Raw genomic sequence first — 19,097 nt, forward strand, 5'->3', positions numbered from 1 at the left:
CTGAGTTCAAGAGATCCACATACCTCAGCCTTCCAGAGTGCTAGGATTATAGGTATGAACTACTGTGCCTGGCTCCTAAGTCATATTAATCTTCATATAGACTAAAAATATAAAGCCCTTGGTAGTCTAGCAAATTTAGGCCCAACATGTTTCCAGTAAAAAGAGAGAACACAGATTCAATGTGTGAAGTACTTAAGGTGCCTGCAAAGAAAGGCATAATGAATAACGTATTATTAAATAAAAACGAGTGTTATTCAAAGCAACTATTATATGCTATGGCTTAGCTATTACAATGTTCAAAAGAATACAAGCAAAATTTAGCCTGTATTCCATTTCAGGTCTAAAACCTGTTCATTATCAGAGAAAAGATACTGGTAAAAACACTTCTTTCTAGAAGACTAAAGAAATTAAAAACCTTCAATACTTTAAATGGAAAATGTACTTAAATGTTTACAATGATAAAAAGAACTTAAAAGTCTTTATGTGTGTCTTGACTAACATCCAACTAGTACGTATGTTGGTAGACTGGTACCTATGGTACTTTTTTTTTTTTTTTTTGCAGTTTTTGGCGGGGGCTGGGTTTGAACCCACCACGTCTGGCATATGGGGCCGGCGCCCTACCCCTTTGAGCCACAGGCGCTGCCCCCTATGGTACTTTTTTTTTTTTTTAGTGTCAACTTCAACTATTTCATGTTCCTTATATTAAGAATTCTTAGGGAAACTGAGTAAGTACTTTAAAAGGAAAAAAAAAACCCAACAGTTAGCCTCAGATATAGGATTAGGCAACAGCACAATTTAAATAGGTCAGGCTCAGCACTGATACAAATCAACATGAGTATAGTCTAATAACTTCCAAATTCTTCCACTTCTTCATCTGTTATTGTTTATCTGTGCAATAAACCTGGAAGCCAGCTGGTGTTTTACTACCACAGGACAATGAAATCAAGCCTCTAAAAGGTTAAGTAGCTTTCCTAAGGTCACACCATGACTGAGAAAAGAGCTAGGAATAGACCCAGATCTCCTGATTCCTAAGCCAGTGTTCCTTTTTACTCTGGCAATGGTTCTCTGGGAGGTGGGTGTGGGTATGGGGAATATCTCCTCCCCCTTACACACTAATGGGCATGTCCCATTAGTAAATGCTCCACTGTATTAGAGTTCTGGGGAGCTCCCGTTGCCCATGAGAGTGTATCATTGCCTCTAGTATACTAAGGCAGAAGAAATGCTGAGAACTATGTGCTGAATATGGATACAACCTTGACATTGTCAACACAGGTACAAATTACCAGCTGGCCAATAACTAGTGAACATGAGCTATAAAATATGCATAATGTAAATCTTAATTGATTCCTATCAAGTAAAAACTGAGGTATGAATTTCATTGGTATCACTTACAAAAGTAATGTTTCTTAACAAGGATTAGTCTGATACCAAATGCCAAACATTTTCACTAAAAGTTATAATCCAGTGGCGTTGCATTAGCTCACAATGACTTGAAAAAGGTTTTCAAATGAAAGTGAAAAGCAAAAGCACAGCGGTGCCTGTGGCTCAGTGAGTAGGGCGCTGGCCCCATATGCTGAGGGTGGTAGGTTCAAACCCGGCCTCGGCCAAACTGCAAAAGAAGAATAGCCGGGCGTTGTGGCGGGCGCCTGTAGTCCCAGCGACTCGGGAGGCTGAGGCAAGAGAATTGCCTAAGCCCAAGAGCTGGAGGTTGCTGTGAGCTGTGATGGCAAGGCACTCTACCGAGGGTGATAAAGTAAGACTCTGTCTCAAAAAAAAGGAAAGAAAAAGAAAAGCAAAAGAACTGCAAAAAGAACATGAAAATTTCAAACTCATTTTGTTAACATTCAAAATGACCTATAGACATACTAGAAAATCCTAAACAAACTCCTGATTTGCCCTGTTCAGTGCAATACATGTTCCTGAAGAGTCATCTGAAATATTGAAACATACATAAAATTCAGTAAGGGAACTATGTATATGATCTCAGAGGTTCCTAATCTAAGTCAATGGAAAAAGGAGTTGATGGAGAAGTGGGCTTGAAAAAAATGTTAGTCCACTTAATTAGGTGAGCAGCAAAGCTCAAGAAGGAAGTCCAAGAAGCAGAGACAGCTCTGCTCATAATTGATAGGTGTCTTTGTTTTTGTTTTGCTTTTTTTGAGACCGAGTCTCAAGCCATTGCCCTGAGTAGAGTGCTGTGGCGTCATAGCTCACAGCAACCTCCAGCTCTTGGACTCAAGCAATCCTCTTGCCTCAGTTTTCTATTTTGAGTAGAGGCAGGGTCTCACTCTTGCTCAGGCTGGTCTTGAACTCCTGAGCTCAAATAATCCACCCACCTCAGCCTCCCAGAGTGCTAGGATTATGGGTGTGAACCACCACGCCCGGCAGACAGGTGTCTTGAGAAACTCTCCAAACCTCTCTTAGACTCTGTTGCAAAACCAAGGGAGTTGGATCAGGACACACCTAAAGTTAAGTCCAACTTTCACGTACTAGAAGTGCCAAACAACACTTTTTGATATTTTAAACAGCCAAACCTAAATTTCTCTATTATTCGAATGAGTATTAATTAAATATAAAAGGAAAGCTGTGTAAAGTATCCTCTGGTGGACAGTTGGATGTGCCAAAGAATGGCAAAGAAGGGCTTCTCCTTTGGGCTATCGCTCAAATAATCAGCATTCATTCAATAACTTACTCATTTATCATTTGGAAATAATTAATGTGTGTCCACTGTGTGTCAGGTATTGCATATACAGCTGACAGGCACAGTCATGCTCTCATGGATTATATAGTCTAATAGAGTAGATGGACATCAAATAAAGTGCTATTTGTGTTTCAGTACAGTGGCATTAAGGAATGGCAGATGTGTATTATGACCCAATCAACAGGCAAGCGTAAGCTCCAATGAAGAAAGGATTCCTAGGCAGGGCACAGTGGCTCATGCCTGTAATCCTAGCATTCTGGGAGGCTGAGACTGGTGGACTGCCTGAGTTCAGGAGTTCAAGACCAACCTGAGCAAGAGTGAGACTCCATCTTTAAAAATAGCTGGGCATTGTGGCAGATCCCTGTAGTCCTAGCTACTTGGGAGGTTGAGGTAAGAGGTTCACTTAGGCCCAAGAGTTTGAGGTTGCTGTGAGTTATGATGCCACAGCATTCTGCCTAGGGCAACAAATTGAGACTCTGTCTCAAAAAAAAAAAAAAAAAAAAGAAGAAGAAAGTATTCCTAAGAACATCACAATTAAGCTGAGCCGTGAAGGAAAAGTAGGTATTAGCCAGGTAGTAGAATGCATAACACCCCTGAGAAATAGAGAAAAAGGCCAACTGTGGCTGGCTTAAGATAAAGGAGAAGGTAAAGTACACGGTACATGGTACATGAAGGCTCTTTCAGCTGAATTTTAAAGACTTTGACCTTTATCCTAAGGGCAGTAGAACACACTCGAGAGGTTTAAAGGAGGAGAAAGACGATGATTCAAATTATAATTGTAAGAAGACCACTCTGGCTGCCACGTTGACAATGAATTGGAGATAGGATAAAGTTGAATTGGAGAGACCACAGGGGAAGCTCGAGAATGAAGTCCAATGAGCAGAAACAGCTCTGCTCTTAACTGACAGGTGTCTTAAGAAACTCTCCAAATCTTTAGATGTCCAGTACCCTGAGAGCCAGCCCTGGTGGCTTCTAGTGCTTGCTCTCCTCTCTCCTATAACATCCCAATTTATTCTACACATTAAGTGCCTGCTGTGTGCCAAGCAAACCCATTTAGATCCCAGGGCAGAGGTGGCAAAGTTAAGATCATAGAAGCTCTATGAGGAACTACTAGTAGAAGCCCCTCCCACTTCTCTTAGTCCTCTCACAGCTAGACATGCCACAGCAAAAAAGTTGCTGATGTGCAGAGTGATCAACCTGCTCTGACAAGAGGGACCTAATCGCAGTTGTAGCAGGGTTTAGAAGTTTGCCCCAACAGCTGGGGCTACTTTGTTCCTGTGATTTTGATGAGTTCAGGTTAAATAAGTAGGATCCTCTTCCTGTAAAGAGCTAAGTGATTACAGGGGATATATGCAGTGTGTCTCTCACTAACACCCCATTGTTGTTATTGTGCAACTGATCCTCTTATTGCAGACTTTATGGCTATGCATTAAAATACCCATATATTCTAAAATTGACGATTGTGATGCTGCACAATAATTGTGCACTTTAACAGGGTGAATAGGTATTCACGATACGTGAATACCATAAAACAGCTCAATAAAGATGTCACAAATAAAATAAAACATCTCTTCCTTAAAGATGATATTATGGTTGAATGAAAAGACAGCAGAGATAAAAGTGTCAGATCTATAGGATTTACTATTCCTATAAATGTTGCATATTGACATATTTTATAGTCATAGGAAAGCTAATAAGTCTCTAAGATGGTGAGAAGAAATCAAATCTATAATGGTTGTGTTTCCCCCATAAACTGCTCCTAGCTACTTGGGAGGCTGAGTCAAGAGGATCAGCCAGCTAAAAGCTTAGCCAAAGAGCAGCAGTAAAAATAATAAACATAAACCCTCAAAAGAGAGGTCTTTTTGGAAAAAGTTTGGTTGGATACAAGAGAGGGAACCAGTTAATTTCTTCTTCATATACTTCCCACAACACACTCAGGGAGGGTGTAATGTGCCAACACATATCTCGTCTGGTCCCAGGCCTTCTACTCTTGATGAACTGTCTCTCACTGCTGCTCTGCAGAAGGCCCTCTTCTACGCTCCTTAAGGCAGTGGTTCTCAACCTGTGGGTTGCAACCCCTTTGGGGGTCAAATGACCCTTTCACAGGGGTCGCCTAAGACCATCCTGCATATCAGATATTTACATTACAATTCATAACAGTAGCAAAATTATAGTTATGAAGTAGCAATGAAAATAATTTTTTTTTTTTTTTTTTTTTGTAGAGACAGAGTCTCACTTTATGGCCCTTGGTAGAGTGCCATGGCCTCACACAGCTCACAGCAACCTCCAACTCCTGGGCTTAAGCGATTCTCTTGCCTCAGCCTCCCCAGTAGCTGGGACTACAGGCGCCCGCCACAACGCCCAGCTATTTTTTGGTTGCAGTTTGGCCGGGGCCAGGTTTGAACCTGCCACCCTCGGTATGTGGGGCTGGTGCCTTACTGACTGAGCCACAGGCGCCGCCCACAATGAAAATAATTTTATGGTTGGGGATCACCACAACATGAGGAACTGTATTAAAGGGTGGTGGCATTAGGAAAGTTGAGAACCACTGCTTTAAGGGATAAGGGCTGCAAACAGGAAGCAAGTAGCCCTTAAAATGCCATCTATAGTTTAAAAAATTAACTGACTCCATCTGGGTGTGGTGGCTCATGCCTGTAATCCTAGCACTCTGGGAGGCTGAGGTGGGTGGAATGCCTGAGCTCAGGAGTTCAAGACCAGCCTGACTAGGGCAGCGCCTGTAGCTCAAGGAGTAAGGCGCTGTTCCCATATGCCAGAGGTGGCGGGTTCAATCCCAGCCCCGGCCAAATACCACAAAAAAAAAAAAAAAAAAGACCAGCCTGAGCAAGAGTGAGACTCCCATCTCTTAAAGCAGCTGGGCATTGCAAGGCACCTATAGTCCCAGCTACCTGGGAGGCTGAGGCAAGAGGATTGCTTGAGTCCAAGAGTTTAAGGTTGCTGTGAACTATGATTCCAGGACACTCTACAGGAGGGTGACAAACTAAGACTCTGTCTCAAAAAAAAAAATTAATTGATTCACTGTATTTACATTTGTAATGATAAAGATAGCAAAGAAGGCTTATTCAAGTAGAAAGATAATTAAAAAATGATGCTATTTAAAACAGTGAAGGAATTGGTTTAAAGGCAACTCTAGGCTCACATCAGAAGGAAAGAGATTAAAGCTATGTCCAAAGATTGAAGTTCTCAACAGGATGTCAGAAAAATCAATAGTGCTATGATTTCCTGAGGAGATACAAGACTCCGCTACCCATAATCATGACATAATAATCTAAGACTATTGATGCAGGAAAGTAAATAAATTCCTCAAGGTTTGTTTGTTTGCTTTTTTTTTTTTTTTGCGCAGTTTTTGGCTGGGGCTGGGTTTGAAACTGCCACCTCTGGCATATGGGACCGGCGCTCTACCCCTCTGAGCCACAAGCACCACCCTAAAGAGTGTACATTCTTTTTTTTTTTTTGGCTGTTTTGGCTGGGGCTGGGTTTGAACCCGCCACCTCCAGCATATGGGGCCGGTGCCCTACTCCTCTGAGCCACAGGTGCCGCCCTGTTTGTTTGCTTTTTAATAGGGTTGGTCTGAGTGCAATGGTGTTTAGAACTAACTGATCACATAAGTAGTTCCAAATTTCTTTGTTCCTTCTCTACTCTCACTGCCTTACTTGACCAGCCTAAAAAAAAAATAAAAATAAAAAGAAGGAAGGAGAGAATGATTATAGCACCTTGGAATTTTCTTTTCTTTTCTTTTTTGATATAGAGTCTTACTTTGCCACCCTTGGTAGAGTGCTGTGGCCTCATAGTTCACAGCAACCTCAAACTCCTGGGCTCAAACAATTCTCTTGCCTCAGCCTCCCAAGTAGCTGGGACTACAGGCACCCGCCACAACGCCCAGCTATTTTTAGAGATGAGGTCTCCCTCTAACTCAGGCTGGTCTCAAATCCGTGAGCTCAGGCAATCCATCCACCTCGGCCTCCCAGAGTACTAGGATTACAGGCGTGAGCCATGGGGCCTGACCAGCACCTTGGAATTTTCAATAGCAAGTAAAAGAGACTGTGGACTCTGGTGGACATGTGCTCCTGACTTTTAGCACGGCAAGTTCCAGAACCTTTGCTATGCTATTGTTATATACTTGAAGGGGTTATTCGGGAAAGAAGGTGTGCCTAATGATAGAAATTCTCTGCAGGCAATCTAGAACAGGTGTCCTCAAACTTTTTAAACAGGGAGCCAGTTCACTGTCCCTCAGACCATGAAGGGACATGGAGGACCGGACTATAGTTTAAAAAAAAAAAAACTATGAACAAATTCCTATGCACACTACACATATCTTATTTTGAAGTAAAAAAACAAAATGGGAACAAATACAATCACACTGCCTCATGTGGCCCCCGGGCCGCAGTTTGAGGATCCCTGATCTAGAATAATCATTTTCCCTCAAAGAATAAAAGGGCGTAACTTAAGGAATTACTAATGTGTTTATATATAATAGGAGCTCTCTGGAAAGCTCAATTTGAGGGTTTGGGAGAAAGATGAATAAAAGTAAAACTATGAGTGAACCTAAAAATGAATCTATGAAGGGTATTAATAGAGCCTCAAAATACAAGAGGAAAAAAAACGGTTATTTCTGGCTATGTTCAAAGCAAGAAGAAAAGAAGGGGACAGAGAAACAGTCTGGGTGAAGTAAGTGTTCACAGATGGACAGTGAAAAAGGAGCTAGCTTTCATCTCTCATAACAAAGAAATGGTCTCCATACGGCCAGGACAAGCCAAAAACATGAAGATGAAGCTGAGCCCTGAGGAGAAAAAAGGGGGGAAAGGACTCTGCCGCTTGAAATGATTTCCAGTGCCCCTACTCAGACGACTCTCATCCAAGGGCACTGAAGGAAGTGATGGCTCCTTTTTGATGGCAAACGCAGGAGCCAGCGTTCCTGGGCCCACAGCAACAGTTCCACCACAAAGGTGTATGGCGCTACTGTACATAATACTTTCTTGTATGCTATTACTACTGGCTTCGACTGAAGCTCAGAATTTAAGCCACCTGTCCCAGGTCATATAACTCCACGGAGAATAGGACCAGATCTAGCCCCAGTCCATCTGACTCTGGGCTAGTGCACTTTTCACTAACCAGTGTACCTTTCTGTTGTATCTTTAGCAGAGCAATTCAAGCTATACAATATTAACAACATCAATAAACATATGTATATATGTATACAGATAGTCACCTCTGTGACTATGTACTTAATATACTATATGGGTATATATAGCTATATACACACACATACATATTGTGCATTTGTAGCAAGATGAATACTGTTAACCAAAAAGTGCTGGTGAAATATCTGTCCAACAATTGTAGGACTCTGGCTTTTCAGTCCTCAAATCTCATTTAACCTTCAGACCTTCCCCAGGAAGGAGTTATAGATGAGGACCAGAGGCTTTTGGCATTAAGTAACTTGCTTAGGGTCACTGGGTGACTGGTACAGTAAAGGTTTACATGTATTGAAATTTAGTATAGTACAACTGGCTGCTACTCTAAATGTTTTGTTTTTGCTTTTTTTTTTTTTGAGACAGAGCCTCAAGCTGTCACTCTGGGTAGAGTGCTATGGCATCACAGCTCATAGCAACCTCCAATTCCTGGGCTCAAGCAATTCTCCTGCCTCCACCTCCCAAGTAGCTGGGACTACAGGTGCCTGCCACAACGCCTGGCTACTTTTTGGTTGCAGCCATCATTGTTGTTTGGCGGGCCTGGGCTGGATTCGAATCTGCCAGCTCAGGTGTATGTGGTTGGCGCCTTAGCCGCTTGAGCCACAGGCACCAAGCCTGCTTTTTTGTTTTTTGGAGACAGAATCTCATTATGTTACACTAGGTAGAGTGCTATGACATTACAGCTCACAGCAACCTCCAACTCTTGGGCTTAAACAATTCTCTTGCCTCAGCCTCCCAAGTAGCTGGGACTACAGGCACCCGCCACAATGCCCAGCTATTTTTTTTTGTTGTTGTTGCAGTTGTCATTGTTGTTTAGCTGGCTCGGGCTGGGTTTGAATCTGCCAGCCTCTGTGTATGTAGCTGGTGCCGTAACCACTGTACTACAGTGCCGAGCCTGTTTTGGGGTTTTTTTTTTTTTGAGACACAGTCTTGCTCTGTTGCCTGGGCTAGAGTGCCATGCTCTCAGCCTAGCTCATAGAAACCTCAAACTCCTGGGCTCAAGAGATCATCCTGCCTCAGCCTCCCAAGTAACTGAGACTAGAGGCGTGTGCCACTGCACTTGGCTATTTTTTCTATTTTTAGTAGAGATGGTGTCTTGCTCTTGCTCTTGCTCAGACTAATCTCAAACTCCTGAGTTTAAGGGATCCTCCCACCTCTGGTTCACAGAGTACTAGGAACTAGGTGTGGGCCACTGTGGCCAGCCTACCCTAAGTGTTTATCAAGGTCTATGCTAAGATATGAAAGGTAGGGGTAACACTTTAGCCAGGTGTCATGGCGGGCACTTGTAGTCCTAGCTCCTTGGGAGGCTGAGGCAAGAGAATCTTTGAGCCCAAGAGTTTGAGGTTGCTGTGAGGAATAGTGACCCACAGCTCTCTACCCAGGGCAACAGAGTGAGACTTTGTCTTTTAAAAAAAAAAAAAAGGATAGGTAACCCAAATATAATGAATAGTCAGTAGCTTTCCTGAGCCCTGAGAGGTTTGATGTTCTAAACACATTTTCATAATAAGGTCTACAATCATGTTAACCATTTCCCTCTTTTATTACCTAGTTTTAAATTTTATGGCAAGAAATATTGAATCTTATGGCAAGAAATATTGAGGTTCTGAGCCTAGCAGTAGGGATGAGCACAAAAAGTATTTGAATATATTGTGATTCTTAAAGGGGTTCAAAGACTACTATAATCCCAGGGGCAAATGAACCTCCCTCTAAGAAAGAATAGGCCAGGGGATTGGTAAGATGAAGGCGAAGGCAAAGGAAAGGAAGAAGCATGGGGAAACGGAGCCCTTCCCTAGGTTCTCCTTCATCATCTCCAAGATCTAGCTCCTGTATAGTCACTAGTTATGGCTTCAGAGAGGAACAAAGAAAGCAATTTCCATGCAGATGAGAACCTAAGGTTCTTGAGTTATGTTTATTGCCAGTGATGGGTGCAAGTGCAGTCTCATTGTAATTGAATCTGGTATACCAGATTCCTAAATACCATGAATACATGAAGGAGCAAATCTACCAGCAACAGCAGCAGCAGGTAAAAGAACCCTGCAAGTAGCACCATGTGTTAATTCAGCAAAGGTTTATTAAGCATCTATGACTGAATGGGCAAGTACTGGGGATCAGGCAGAGAATTAGAAGGGGACAGCAGTTATTTGGCTTGAATGACTGCCACAATGTATGATCTTGCCATTTTAAAAGAAATCACCAAGTTCAACATTTTTTGTATAATCCTACACATTTAAATGTTAATCCAAGTTTGCTGGTTTGTTTTAAGAGTACTATGTAGGTCAAATACTTCACTAGCTCTCAACCTTTGTTAATACACTGTTAGTGTCATCTTTTGAACAGCACTAGTTTGATATGCTAAATTCTGCAGGGTTATTTTCATAAGTGTAACATCACTCTGGGGATGAGTGAGGCAGAAGATTCATTAATGCCTTAAATACCAAGGGTGCTCTCTTTAGAGCTGCTCCCTTAAGATCACAAGGTACTTTTCTTCCTGGGGGCCAACAACACAAACTTCATTTCTTTTGCATAATAATTGCACCCTAAGTAGTTGCTTACCCGTTTGTCAATGTCATTATGCTGGAGTTGCACAAAGCGAGCACTGATGGCTGCAATGTAACTCTGCTGATTGGAGAATGCCACACGGCCAGCACCTTTGGGATACTTCAGCTCTGGGTCTGTGTCAATGCCAGCATAGCAGACACCACCATACAAACGGTCCATGATCATTGCCAATTCAACTGCAAGAAAATAAACACAGATATGTATTTGGGAGGTACTCTTGCCCAAGAGAAGGAAGGAAGAGAAGGAAGAATTATTTACAGAACATGCAGTATAATTAAGAAAAGGAAAACCCATTTTAAATATCATGAAGAATGTCCATGCCAGCCTTACAATTCAAGTAGGGGAGCTCCTCACAGGATGTTATAAAAAAAAAAAAAAATTAACAACTTACAAACATAAACACACAAACATCAGAATTTTAGCAATGGTATAGAAAAAAATGATCTGTCAATAATCCTCCTATCCTAGTTTCTAACTGCTTAGTCCAGTGGAGTGGGTCCTGCCTGGGTAGGCAAAGCATTTCATGATCTCCTAACAAGTTAATAAGAAACAGTCCTACTTACTGACTTCTAAGACTGAAAGTAATTACTATTGTCACATTACTGTATTGTAGGACTAAGTTATAGTTATAATTATAGTTCATTCACAGCCTTAAAGTAAATATACACAATTTAAAAATAATAAAGATTTTAAAGAGTATATTCTATCCCAACTGAGTAATCTCCACACTAACCTCTGCCATTGAATTCTAAATAATAACACTAGTAATGATAATAGCAGCAATGAACATTTACTGAGCACTTACAACATGCCACAAAGTACTAAGCTGCTACACAAGCAGAAAGAACATACCCACCCTGAACCCTGCACCAGACCCAGAGACCTGGTCTGTACTTCTTGCCATGTTTCTTCCAAATACGCCTTTATACTGGTATACGTATATTTATAAAACCACTGTAGAGAAGGCGTTTGGAAATTGGACCATTCCAAAGGTCTAATATTTGAAAGTCATCTCCACCATAAAACACCATGGAGAGACAGGTAGCACTTACCTGCATGCCAGATTGCCTGGGGATAATTGTTTACTTGACATTGAACAGCACCGCCTTTAGATATGACCATTTCTTCCTGGCTACTCATATAAAAGTCCAAAGGACTCAGCCCTACCCCAGGGAGCGACCCAAGAACAGACAGTATTTGGAAAGAAGAGGATGGGGAACATAGATGATGAATTGAGCCATAGCCAACGCGAAAGACTGTCACACAGGAGAGTGACACAGAAAATCAGTACCTAAGGAAAAGGAAAGCTGTGTAGCCTGGTGAGGTCAGGGAATTAACTTGCAGCAGATGCAAGGGCTGAGGGGCTGAATAGTCTAGGGACCCCACCGGATGTCTACAAACAGAAGGAAAGCCAAATGTTCTAGTTTCTGTAATGTGAAACTGCTGAGGCAGTTAAGAAGAATCGTGTTGGCCTGTCAGAAAGGCTATCTTTCTGCCATTTCACAATATTTTTCCATACCAAACTGCCTAATATTGGTGATAATTTTTCTAAGTGCCTATTTTTAATAGGAAGAAACACCTACAACCAACAGGTAATTTCCAGAAGGTGAGAAAATGAGATAGCAATATTTAAGCCCGAGAGTAAATGCAACTAAATATAGAGCAGCAGAAAGCCGTCGTGGTCAGAATTACTCAGTCTTATCAGCAAAGGGAGCACCATCTATTACAGCCAGGTAGACTCTGACTGCAGTATCCACGCAGAATCTGGGGATGACATTCCTTCACACAGTGCAACAAGAATCACGCACATATCCTGAACATCAGAGCTCAGTCTCATGATCTCCTCATATGGCTAATGTTACTGCAGTAACAGAAACCAAGAAACTGAAGGTAGAATTAACTGTTAACTGCAGTCATTAATGAATTTCCCTTATTGGTTGAATGGGCTTAGTAAATTAAACAACCTCAGGACTCTGTAAACTAAATACTAATTTTTAAAAGACCAAAGTTCCTCTGTCATGGAATAAGAGAGAGAACACATTCTAAGCCAGGGGAGTGGCCAGAAGAAGAACAAAAATTCAATGGCATTTGTCTTCCACTGTATGAAGGACCCCAAAAAGCACATGATTTAGAAAGAAGGCACATGAGTTGCAAGCTTGAAGCTGCAGCTAAGGAGGGGAGTTCAACCACAGGTTCTTCTATACCAGCTGTTCTTAACCTGTGGGCGACGCCCTTGTAACAAGGAAAATACATCGTGGCATTAGGAAGGTTGAGAACCAATGTTTTATACTATAGTGGTCTTTAAAGAACTATCCTCAGGATCTTCTGATTTCAAAGAAGCACAAGCACAAGCATTCTATTCTTTGTGAGATTATCTGTTAGAAAATCACCTTCATGCGCCTGAGATTAGATCATGACTGATATCGTTGGCAGTTAAATGAAGCACTTTTGATAAGAACCAGAAACCTTCACTCATGTATACTTTTATGAAAACTACTATAAATAAATCATTTCCATTTATGAGCTAATATACAGTCATTTTCTTGACCATCAAAAAGTCTGCAGATATTTGAGCCAACTAAGCTTTTGTTGAGAAGCTAGAAGAAAGCAAGGTGACTTAAGGAAGAATTTTGGGGGAAGGAGAATATGAAAATTTCCCATCTTTCTCTCTACTCTAATCTGTATTTTAACTACAGAAAGTTCACTACCTGTGATCACCCTTGAAGAGAAGTAAGTAACAGTTAAACAACTGATGCTTGCATTCGGTCTTTTACCTTAAATCAGTAAGTCTTTTACTTAAATCAGTAAGTCTTCATTCAGGATACTTCCTGCAGGCTGAACTCACACTACATGCATGCTCAAACACCAGAGGGATGTCATTTACGTACTAAAGTGTTTCTTTTTTTTTTTTTTTTTGTAGAGACAGAGTCTCACTGTACCGCCCTCGGGTAGAGTGCCGTGGCGTCACACGGCTCACAGCAACCTCTAACTCTTGGGCTTACGCGATTCTCTTGCCTCAGCCTCCCGAGCAGCTGGGACTACAGGCGCCCGCCACAACGCCCGGCTATTTTTTGGTTGCAGTTTGGCTGGGGCTGGGTTTGAACCCGCCACCCTCGGCATATGGGGCTGGCGCCCTACTCACTGAGCCACAGGCGCCGCCCACGTACTAAAGTGTTTCTAATTATTGAGAAAAGTAACCACTTTTTTCAATAATTTTAATGCTCTAAAAACAGATTTAAAAATAATGAATTCACCCACTACTGTAGAGATAACTAAAAGAAACACCAGAGCAAGCATTCCTTGAGTTCTATAAATTTCCAGTCTGAAATTTTCCTTTTTTTTTTTTTTGCAGTTTTTGGCCGGGGCTGGGTTTGAACCCGCCACCTCTGGCATATGGGGCTGGTGCCCTACCCCTTTGAGCCACAGACACTGCCCTCTTTTTTTTTAATCTAGAAGATAAACTTAGCTAGTTATTTCAGAATGCATAACTCATTTCAGAAACGAGATTTTAAAGGATCCTCTAGAATGAATACCATAAGTTAATATAGGAAACATCATGTAAAGTACTTTCCTGTGATGGGAGAAAACTGGAGAAGAAGGGCCACAATTTTGACCATTTGAAGGGAGAAAAGAAAAACAAAAAAAAAGTAGTTAAGGTCTAGCAAGAGTCAACTAAAAACTTCATGGATATAGACATAGATGACATATAGATATCTGTATCTACATAGATATAGATGCTACAGCATTATCTATGAAGTCTGAGATCAATTTATCAAAAATGCATCTCATCCATTCCCAGTCATTGTGGTGGGTGCCTATAGTCCCAGCTACTTGGGAGGCTGCAACAAGAGGATTTCTTGAGCCCAAGAATTTGAGGTTGCTGTGAGTTATGATGCCTCGGTACTCTACCCAGGGTGACAGAGTGAGACTGTCTCAAAAAAAAAAAAAAAAAAATGCATGTCATCCAGAGAATGTAGTATAACCAGCTACTAAGCCTACGATAGTGGAATCCTCCTTCTAAACCATACTCAGCAGAGGGCAAAGACAAAGTTCCTCCTAGGAACATGTTCTTAACATTTAAACTGAGGAAGATGAGGTTATCAGAACAGGGCATGGAGGTGAAGGAGTCTGGAGTTCACAAAGAGCTGACAGCAGGCTTAGAGTCCACGAGGAAGTCAGGACTCCTCCAAACACTTTTTGTTCCCCCTCCAGTGCACACAATGTTCACAGGGTCTCTGTGGTCACCACAGGGGTGGGAAATTAGCAGGTCTGGTAGCTTTAGCTAAGCGCATACTGTAGTACTTTGGACAAGATGTTCTGTGCTCCTAAGACAACTCAAGTCATCTCATGAACAACTTCAATGGTGGTAGCAACAACCACTGTGAGTCTAATACACATGCTGGCTCTTGTGATGACTGTCACTGTGCCATACGCTAGAGAGAGAAACAAGAACACTGCAGCTATGCGGAGCACACAGCATCCCCACAAAACCCCCTGTTGAATCTAAATCCCAATTATGGTTCCTGCTCCTGATTCTTCACAGAGATCTGAAAGGGTATTACCTGAGAGGAAATCATGATGACTCTCCCACCCTGCTTCACCCCAGGTTCTGATTCCTATCATTTAATTACATTTCAAACCCAACCCATGAAGAATGTTTGAAATAAATGATCTTATAAAGATTTAAGAAATAGGGCGGCGCCTGTGGCTCAGTGAGTAGGGCGCCGGTCCCATATGCCGGAGGTGGCGGGTTCAAACCCAGCCCTGGCCAAAAACCACACACACAAAAAAAAAAAAAAGATTTAAGAAATATGATCTTTAAATATATTCCATATATCACTGAATATTTACCTTAAAAGTTTTTACCTCACATAGAAAAGCCATCCTCATAACAGCAGGTAGGGGAAGGCAGAGAAGGAAATTTTAGGATCCCTCACAGAATATTAGTAGGAGAGAAAAAGAAAGGAATCATCAGAGCAATAGTTGGTAAAGACAGGAGCCCCAAAGATAAGCGAGCAAATGGTAGGCTTCAGGGCCTTAGATGAGCAATTTCAAGACTAATCTGTTCTGCAGAGCCTGCTCTGATAAATTTCCAGAAGGAAGACATGAGACAGAAGAACAGCCTGTGCGCCTCTCCTCACAGAGAAAGACAGGGTTTGTCAAGCCTCATCAAGGTTAGAAGTGAATAGATCCCAAAGTCTGGTCACTGAGGCAGTCCTCAAATCAGACGCTTAAGCCAAGAAGTTGAGGTCAGAGATGTACTCACTGTTAATAAACTGGGAAATAGTATAGATAATTAATTCTCTGCTTTTTTCTGGTGGTCTCATAACCCTCTAGCCTGGCTTTTATTTCCTGTTAGAGTGAAGAGATGTGCATTTTAGAGAAGTACTAATGCCATAAGGGATGTACGACAGGGCTATTTCTGTATGGAGATTCAGAAAGACATGTTGCTTATGTAATATAGGCAGTCTCCAGGTTACCAATGAGAGATTCTGTAGGTTTGTTCTTAAGTTGGATCTGTATGTACATTGGAACAGGTACATTTACCCACTATATAATAGCCTCCATATAATATATAATATCCTCCATTTGCAAGTACAAGTCATACGTCAGTTGGATGTTTATAACTCAAGGACTTACTGTAATAGCCTCTGTTCATAAGTGTGAGTTATATATAAGTCAGACGTTTGTAGCTTGGGGACTGACTAACACGAATGTACAATGGTAACATGCTGTTGTTCTTCCAGGTAGGCAGCAGGTAGAGAACTCAGACAAACTGTCCATTTCCATGAGCTGACTGTCCAAAGAATATACTAACGATAGCCACACGGTGGCATGCTAAGTCTACCTGTTGCCTTTGAGAGCATGGGGTAGGGTGAGGGAGGGAGTACAAAGAAAACAAGACCTGAAAGGTAAAGTATTGAAAAACACTGGGAGACTTGAGGCAAACTATCCTTGCCTTGCTTTTGTCACTGATGGGAGTGATGGAAAGAAGGGACAAGAGGCCAGGTGCAGTGGCTCATGCCTGTAATCCTAGTACTCTGGGAGGCTGAGATGGGAGCATTGCTTGAGCTCAGGAGTTTGAGACCAGCCTAAGTAAGAGTGAGACCCCGTTTCTACTAAAAATGGAAAAAAAAAAAAAAAATTGAGGCAAGAGGATCTCTTGAGCCCAAGAGTTTGAGGTTGCTGTGAGCTATGACACCACCTTGGCACTCTACCAAGGGTGACAAAATAAGACTCTATCTCAAAAAAAAAAAAGAGAAGGGACAAGAGACAGTAGGAATGTGTATTATCTGACCTAGAGAAACCCACCAACCTCCTCACCTTACTCAATCAGGTGATGAGTAAACTCATCTAGATTTTACACTGATAGTCTCCCATTTTCAATTTTATTTTTATAGAACCGTGATTTTTTCTATCATGAAAATTTAAAAAGAAGGTTTGTCAAAAGACCAGACAGAGCAATCTAAACTCAAGATAATACTGCTTAAAACAGGTTGTCTTTTTTTTCTTTAGGGGTTAGTGTAGTTCTGTTTAAAGGAATAGAACTGTATTCAGAATAACTATTAGTGATAATGGTCCCTGTCTTACAATGAGGAAATATCAAATATAAAAACTTCACAAGATTCTTCACAAGGAATAATTATTTGATAATATTTTAGTCACTGTAACATGGTAAAAAACGATTTTAACCCAGGATAAGGTAAAGATCTACTTACTTAGCATCTAAAATTTTACCTGTTGAACACGGTAAATAGTGCTTAAAATAGTTTTAAGATTTTTCCATAGGTCTGTAACTACAATACCCTTTTGTAAATAATAAAAAATGATCTCAAATATTTTAAACTCAAATTTGAGAATCACGTTATAGAATATAATTTAGCTTCCAATTAATTCTGAGTTAGCACTCTTTTTTGTTTTTGGTTTTGAGACAGGGTGTTGCTCTGCTGCCCAGGCTAGAGTGCTGTGGCATTATAGCTCACAGCAACTTCAAATTCCTGGGCTCAAGCAATCCTCCTGTCTCAACCTCCCAAATAGCTGGGATTAAGGGTGGGCACCATGACATCCAGCTAATTTTTCTTTTTGAAGAGAAAGAAGGTCTCTGTCTGTTGCCCAAGCTGGGTACAGTGGTGTCATCATAACTTACTGCAACCTGAAATTCCTGGGCTCAAGCAGTCCTCCAGTTTTAGCTTCCCAAGTAGCTGGGACTAAGAGTACAAGCCACAACACCCAGCTAATTTCTTTTCCTTCCTCCCTTCCCCTTTTTTCCTTCTTTCTTTCCTTTCTTTTTCTTGTAGAGATGGAGTCTCACTGTATTGCTAACGCTGGTTTCAAACTCCTGACCTCTAGCAATCCTACAGACTTGGCCTCCCAAAGATGGAACATCCCACTTAGGCTCACACCTGTTATCTCAATGACCACAATAGTCAGCCTCTGCGTTAGCATTCTGTGAACACATTTCTTGTTTCCTTTTGTTCTGAAATCTTTGACTTTTTGCATGTGATGACCAGTTTAACATGATGGTGGGATGTTCTCATGATGCTAGGAATAAAGTGGTTGCTCAATAAATGCTTATTGTTCAAGTGAACTGCACTATATTCAACTTAAGATTCTCTAGCAAGGTGAAAAAGAAATCCTTTAAAAATGGTCTTCTATCGGTGGTGCCTGTGGCTCAGTTAGTAGGGTGCTGACCCCATATACCAAGGGTGACAGGTTTGAACCCAGCCCCGGCCAAACTGCAACAAAAAAATAGCTGGGTGATGTGACGGGCACCTGTAGTTCCAGCTACTCAAGAAGCTGAAGCAAGATAATTGCCTAAGCTCAGGAGCTGGAGGTTGCTGTGAGCTGTGATGCCACTGCACTCTACTGAGGGTGACAAAATGAGACTCTGTCTCTAAAAAAAAAAAAAATAATAATAATAAAAATAAAAATGGTCTTCTATTACCAGCAGAAAGACAGGAGAAAATGTAAAGAAAAATAAAAGTCTCCTATTCCAAGGCACACTCCATTTCACAAAGCTCAGTGTGTTCCAAAGAAACCCAATTCTATGCATATGGATAAAAGCTGCAAATGTTAGCTCTTTTTGTCCAGAGTAGATGACCTCAATCTGGAAGTCTTGGGATAGATAATACAATTATAAGACATTAATATAGATTATGTAGTCATTTAGAAACGAGCTACACTTATGGAAGTGTTAAGATATTTCCATTATAGGGCGGCGCCTGTGGCTCAGTCGGGAAGGCACCGGCCCCATATACTGAGGGTGACAGGTTCAAACCCGGCCCTGGCCAAACTGCAACCAAAACATAGCCGGGCGTTGTGGCGGGTGCCTGTAGTCCCAGCTACTCGGGAGGCTGAGACAAGAGAATCGCTTAAGCCCAGGAGTTGGAGGTTGCTGTGAGCTATGTGAGGCCATGGCACTCTACCGAGGGCCATAAAGTGAGACTCTGTCTCTACAAAAAAAAAAGACAACAACATTAAAAAAAAAAAAAAAAAGATATTTCCATTATATCCAAGGGGGGATATTTCCATTAAACCAAGTGATTTTAAATTACTGCCCAAATAACTATAAAAACAAAACAATTTTGAAGCAAAAAAATTTAGCTTAATTTAAAAAATTTGACAACATC

At 41.4% G+C, this 19,097-nt stretch overlaps 1 protein-coding gene across 5 annotated transcripts in view; it reads right to left on the bottom strand.

Moving 5' to 3' along the window:
- Window positions 1–19,097, bottom strand: part of CPEB3 (cytoplasmic polyadenylation element binding protein 3) — a 190,859-nt gene that overhangs the window by 17,365 nt on the left and 154,397 nt on the right. For all 5 annotated transcript variants that reach the window (XM_053582708.1, XM_053582712.1, XM_053582710.1 and 2 more), the window contains one exon: window positions 10,462–10,643. In XM_053582708.1, the coding sequence (XP_053438683.1) occupies window positions 10,462–10,643 (182 nt within the window). The remainder of the gene's footprint in view (window positions 1–10,461; window positions 10,644–19,097) is intronic.

Source organism: Nycticebus coucang, chromosome 3 (genome assembly GCF_027406575.1).
Source record: "Nycticebus coucang isolate mNycCou1 chromosome 3, mNycCou1.pri, whole genome shotgun sequence".
NCBI lineage: Eukaryota > Metazoa > Chordata > Mammalia > Primates > Lorisidae > Nycticebus > Nycticebus coucang.